This window comes from Triticum dicoccoides, chromosome 3B (genome assembly GCF_002162155.2).
Source record: "Triticum dicoccoides isolate Atlit2015 ecotype Zavitan chromosome 3B, WEW_v2.0, whole genome shotgun sequence".
Taxonomy (NCBI): domain Eukaryota; kingdom Viridiplantae; phylum Streptophyta; class Magnoliopsida; order Poales; family Poaceae; genus Triticum; species Triticum dicoccoides.
The window spans coordinates 453,711,013-453,716,889 of NC_041385.1; the positions used below are offsets into that span (position 1 = coordinate 453,711,013).

The 5,877-nt window shown below is 48.2% G+C and overlaps 2 protein-coding genes across 2 annotated transcripts; both read right to left on the minus strand.

Annotated features, from left to right (window-relative positions):
* Positions 1-329: 329 nt before the first annotated feature.
* Positions 330-2,064, minus strand: LOC119276485 (GDSL esterase/lipase At4g10955-like). Its single transcript, XM_037557549.1, has 3 exons — positions 1,974-2,064; positions 1,690-1,885; positions 330-1,563 (listed from the first exon to the last, which is right to left on the minus strand). Exons 1-3 carry the CDS (start codon positions 1,981-1,983, stop codon positions 564-566), a joined length of 1,206 nt encoding a protein of 401 aa, XP_037413446.1. The 5' UTR covers positions 1,984-2,064; the 3' UTR covers positions 330-563.
* A 165-nt stretch (positions 2,065-2,229) lies between these two features.
* Positions 2,230-5,871, minus strand: LOC119276486 (uncharacterized protein At4g18257-like). The gene is made up of 3 exons (XM_037557550.1): positions 5,480-5,871; positions 3,714-4,025; positions 2,230-2,595 (listed from the first exon to the last, which is right to left on the minus strand). Exons 1-3 carry the CDS (start codon positions 5,824-5,826, stop codon positions 2,415-2,417), a joined length of 840 nt encoding a protein of 279 aa, XP_037413447.1. The 5' UTR covers positions 5,827-5,871; the 3' UTR covers positions 2,230-2,414.
* Between the last annotated feature and the right edge of the window lie 6 nt (positions 5,872-5,877).

The following is a 5,877-nucleotide window of genomic DNA, read 5'->3' on the forward strand; positions in this document are numbered from 1 at the left end:
ACTCCACACTTTAAGTTGTATGTTACTTTCCTAACTTCAGCAAAAATCTTCTCAGATTATCTATAGTAGCTACATGTGAGTTCCATGTTGTGTCTCCACCCTCTCAAGAAACTCGGGGTGCACCTGCTAATTAGATTCAAACCATAAGCCTTTGTTTTTAATCTTCAATAACTATTCATCCGCGATCAAAGAAATGTGATCCCACTTATTTACAATCTTTAATATTAGTGCAGCTTATGCGAGTGGATTTGGTCTTGCCCACTTTTTTTTCTACAGTCAGTGGTGGAACACAATGCAATTTAGAGACGACTTCGACAAGATCTGTTTTATTTAGTACTTCTTCCGTTCCACAATTTTGCAAGTTAATATAGCCTGCAAAAACATCTTATATTATGGGACGGGGAGGGTATAAACCAATATGTCAAATTGGGTCTGTAAAAAAAGAATTGGGCACATCATTAACCCCAGCCGCAAGGACCCAACATGAACAGCAACAATGGCAATAACCATTCAACGAAAAAAAAAACAATGATAATAAGTCAATAGTACCATGGCACACGTGCCTAACTCCGAGCGGCTGGTGCGGCTGGTGGCGGGGCGTAGAGCGACCTGAGCTGGCGGTCGACGAGTTTGCTGTGGTTGAGCGCCACCTGCAGCTCGACATCGTCAGCCCACCACTGCTCCAGCCCGTGCGCGGCCAGGAACTTGCTCGGCCCCTTGGAAACAACCACCATCCTCGCCACGCCGGCCTTGCTAGTGCCGCTCCCGCCCCCGCTGCCGACGGCCACGGTGGCCGTCCCGCTCGCGGCGTCGCTGTAGTAGCAGCAGATGTAGTCGTTGGTGTTAATGTAGAGGTGCGGCAGCCACTTGGCCATCCCGGCGCGCGCCAGCGACGCCTTGGCCTCGCTCTCGCTGTTGCTGCCGCCGCCCGCGTCCCCGCCGGCTTGGGTGCCCATGTAGGGTATCCAAGCGCGCACGCGGCCCCACAGCTCGCCGGCCGTCTCGGCGAAGCCCTTGAGGCTCATGACCAGCGACACGGACGGCGGGTTGAACACGTGGCACTCCACGAAGACGCCCTCCTTGGCCAGCGCCTTGCCCACCTGCAGCGCGAACCCGGCGCCCAGCGAGTGCCCGCCCACGCACACGTTGGCGACGCCGAACTTGCGCGCGGCCGCCCGCAGCGCCGCCAGCGCGCCGGCGAAGCGCACGGAGCCCTTGAGGCTGTCCCAGGCCAGGAAGCGGAGGTCGTCGACGACGTCGCGGCGGAACGTGGGCGCCTTGAGCAGCGTGCCGCGCAGCGCCACGACGGCGGCGGGCGCGCGGGTGGGCCGGAACGGGATGTAGTCCGAGAGCGCGGCCTGGCGGTCCCACTCGAGGACGGCGCCGTAGATGGAGCCGTCGCGCTCGTCGACGAGCGCCTGGACCAGCCTGTACTTGAACGGGCGCCACCACTGCGGCGCGAGGCTGGTGCGCTCGTCCCGCTTCTCCTGCCGGTCCAGCTCCAGCAGGTACGCCCCCTGGATGAAGCACGCGATCACCATCCGCCGGTAGTCAGGGTTCTTCCTGCATCAACCATCGCAACAACTCCCGGTAAAGCTTTTTTTTTTCGGGTGAAGCTACGCGAATGTGCAATGCAAATCATGCACTCGTCCAGGTGTAACAAACGCATACGGATTACGGAGCACTGACCAGCTTGAGCTAAGAAGATCTCTCCAGCTGGTGAAGGACAGCTTGCGGGGGCCATAGACATGGTACTCGAACGGACTCGGCACTGGCACCACCGCCGTTGCTGCGTCGCCGGCGTTCTTAGTCGGAGCCGGCTTGGCCATTGATCGTTCCTCCACCGTCAAGTCGCGAGCCACGCAGTGCTGCCTTTTCGCCTGCTCTGCTCAGATGTAAGGGAGGGAATGGTTAAGCTTCCGCGAGAATAGTTTGTTTCAAGCTGAAAAGAATCACGGAAAGCGCGGCGAAACTTTTTATCATCGGTCTTTATTCCATCATCCAACCAGAGTAGCATGGAACATGCTTCTTTCTCCTCTCTGTACCATGCTGAATTAGAACTGGTGGATTACAGCCAGAGTTGGGCGCACACGATTCGCCAACTTAAGATGGAGATGGCAGTCATATGCTCGGCCTCGACGAGAAGCATCTAAAAGCAGAAAAAAAAAGGTTGCAGGAATCTGCCCAACGCCCAGCAAATCAGTCGAGGATCAAGACACCTCGTCAGTGTAAGATTCAAATTACCTCTACATTGCGTGACTGTACATGCAAAGACCATTTTCTGAATTTGATTTCGCCAGATCGAGGGAATCACAAACAAGACAAATCTTCTCATTTGCAGTTGCATGAACCGTGATCGCATGAACTACAACAACTGCCACCTGGGCACAAGTGCAAGACATACAAAACCTCGACTAGCTAACTGGTTGGTCATCACTGGCCGAAGATGCCTGCTTTTCAGCCATCAACTTATCAAGGCGCTTCTTGAGGAAAGCTTGCCTGAGTTTCTCTCTACGAGCCGACTCCTGCTCTTGTCGCCGGTGTTTCATCGTTGAAGCCTTCTGCCTTGCTTGACTTACTTCGTCGTGAACCTCCCTGCAGACATGCCATGGTGCAAGTTAGTCAAAGACCTGAGAAATATTATTCTCAGAGGGAGACAAAATCGTTCAGGCTGCAAATTCATTGGTACCATCTGGTAGTGATAGTATGCAACCAAGGGATCTACAAAGCATCAGTTTTAAATTTGAATCTAGTAACACTGTAATACTGTCATTCCCACTCAAGAGAATGCATGGAGGCTGGAGCAACATGGACCATGGAAAATCTTTCTAGTTTATTATCAATGAGGTGCCTCTCCTTATCACACGACTACGGTTAGCTGGATTCACACTATGGTCTCAACCTTTGCACATCTCCTGGGGTATCAGTATCCCTGTCTCTCCATACAAGGCCACATTCCCCAAGCGTTACAGTTTAACGTGCACGGAAAGTTTGTACGACTAATTGTGTCATATATAAGTGCTTCACCAGATAAGAGTGCTCTACTAAACTACTACTTGTAAGTTATACCAAGGCACATTTTAATTAGATCAGTAAATTGAGGAAATATTTATGACAAATAAAACCAAAGTAATGCAGCTCATGCTAAAAACATTTAGTTCAAGTATTTACTTGGATAGAAAGGATATCACAAATGTAAAGGGAACATGAGAACATCGAGAATTCAGAGTGTAGTTTTGTAATCCCACCTAACACAACGACGTGCAATGCTCCTCATACTACAAAACAGTTGTGGTACCTTGTAAACTATATCTACAGTTAGTCTGTACATGAAGCAGCTGAACACAGCTTGTACAGATTTACAAATGGTAGTACTCACAGAAAGAAACTACTAGTTAACAATGTGCTTTGTTAGGGGCATGACTCTGTTGTTATGGGGTGCAACACGTGATCTATGTCTACATGGGCATGGCATGCTAAGAGAAGTGATCATGCACAATATACCAGCACTAAAAGGCATGTAATGGATACTGCAACTGGGAGCCCAATTTATGTTCAGTGGTTTATGCAAGCGTCAAATGATTACAAGTGTTGGAACCGCCAGTTCCAATTTTGTTATGCATCTGCCATAGAGCAATTTCTACTTTGACTTCTCAAGGACTGGCACAGAAGTTCAGTGGATCAATGCAGCAACTGCCCAAAGAAAACAGTACCTGACAAAGCGTTTGTGCTCATCTTGGTCAACTGTTGTACCAGTTCGTCCAAGGCCCATTGGCTTGGGATTTGGCATAGAATCGACACTCTCATTTTCTTGTTCTACATGCTCAGACGCAGTAGCAGTCTCTGGCTGCCGGCGCTCGCTGACTTGATGAAAACTTTTCTGGAAGAAATCAACGCAATATTTCTCCTGGTCTTCTTCATCAGGTAGCTCACCCCTGGATAATTTCTCATACAGCTCAGCCTTCTTTTCTAGGGCAGAATAACATGCAGTACCATCTTTCACAGCTTTCAGCTCCAGCTTATCTCTGTTGAAAAAAAGAAATATTACAGAGACATTAGTAAACACCAAGAGCATGCACAAGATGACAAGAGCAAAATGAAAAAGGTGCCAAAATGTGAAAATGATAGAACAAGAAAAACAATGACATGCTGATAGAGTGAAATCAAGATGCTTAGAAATGCCACACGAAAAGCAGAACAAATAGCTTTATATTGAATGGTAATTCTATGGTATACTCATGGTACAAGAGCAACTGTGGCCAGGATGACATTTTCTTGGAAACTGAGAAAAGAAAAATCAAATGATGGTTTAGTAGGCATCTCCTTTCAATTAGATCCATTGTTAATTTTCAATGTTTGTTGCTAGGAAAAGCAAAATCGTGTTATCGCAGAATACCGCACAACGTACAAGCACATGTAACAGTTCACTCCTTTAATTACCGGCAGTACAACCACTAAGCAAACACTTACGTTTTGTCATTTCACTCAAGAAATTAGCATGTTAAGAATAGCGAATATGAACCACCTTCTAAAATAATTGCGAGTGTGAACCAGTACCCATTATTAACCTAGAGAAGCTCTGGCTTCCTACCTTGTATAGCACAAGGGTAACACAAACTAGGCTTGGCAAAGCACATAAAATGGTGTTGTGCATCCGCACAGAGAGATTGAGCTTATGCAGTTATAATTCAGTCCTCATATTAGAGTAACAAACATCTAATGCCCTATACAGCCAAGTAATTTCCTAACACAGGTCACGCAACCAACCATAGGTAAGGGCATGTCAAAGATATAGTCAGCTATTATCTCTTGCAACCCTCCATATCAGGCGGAGAGAATAGGAAAACAAGAGTTATCTCTTAAATTGTCCATTAGTAGTACTTAATTCTTAAATGGAATAAGAAAATGTCATGATCAACAGTGAATATTATCTTCCGTGAACTATCTGTGTTGCCTGGTTGCAATAGCTGGAAAATTTTACTACATACAATTTTCTAGTAAGATTGATTCATATAAGTGCTGTTATCTTAACTTGTCTACTGTGTGCATAATTCACAGCTTTATTCATTAATTCGTGCATTGCAATTGTTACAACCAAGCAACAGAAACAGCCCGCACACATAAAATCCAATGTTGATCGCCACGTTAAGCAGTCCATTACGTTAGTTGCCTCTAGTGTTTCCTCTAGATCGACAAGGAGTAGAAGAGAAACAGCTAACTCTACCTATGTACACCTGCTTTTGTAGTTTGCACTGCCCTAAAGATGATCCATGTTGAAAGTCCATATTGGGCTATTTAACAGATAGAGATCACGTCTACTTAGTCTCCGCTCTTAGTGCAGAGGATCGATATGGGAATCTAATACCTTAACAAACGGTAAGCCATAGGATTGATTCGGTAATTCCCCTCAAAACTAGCACAAAAAATAGCCAGGCTACATCACGCAGAAGAAATGCCATAAGGATAATTGTGGACGTACTTGTGGGCACGTGCGTCTACGCCTGAGTTCTTGGCGCCGAGGGGATCGGCGGGGCCGGAGCGTTTCTTGGCGCGGCGGAACTCGCTGGAGGCAGCGTCAGCGGCAGTGGAATTGCGGGCTTCCTCCTGAGTGCGGTAGAGCTGGGCCTTGAGGTCGAGTATGGATGCCGCGCCGACACCCTCGATGGCCTTGTGCTTCTTCGGCATCACCGTGGACTCCGTCAGCCACCCGAGCGACTCCATCCGCCGTTCCTTCTGACCATCCTGCTGCGCCGGTGGCTGCGGATGCTGAGCCGGTGCGGCCGCGGAGGAGGATGACGGCGCGGTATCTGCTGGTGAGGACATCATGGCGGTGGCCGTGGCGATTTGGGAAGAAATTGGTCTGTCGGGGGATGGAAG

Coding starts and splice junctions, on each gene's coding strand:
- LOC119276485 (XM_037557549.1), bottom strand. Junction 1,564..1,689: donor GATCTTCTTAGCTCAAGCTG/GTCAGTGCTCCG, acceptor TGGTTGATGCAG/GAAGAACCCTGACTACCGGC.
- LOC119276486 (XM_037557550.1), bottom strand. CDS start 5,826: ATGATGTCCTCACCAGCAGATACCGCGCCGTCATCCTCCTCCGCGGCC. Junction 4,026..5,479: donor GTAGACGCACGTGCCCACAA/GTACGTCCACAA, acceptor TTTTTTCAACAG/AGATAAGCTGGAGCTGAAAG. Junction 2,596..3,713: donor GAGCACAAACGCTTTGTCAG/GTACTGTTTTCT, acceptor GCATGTCTGCAG/GGAGGTTCACGACGAAGTAA.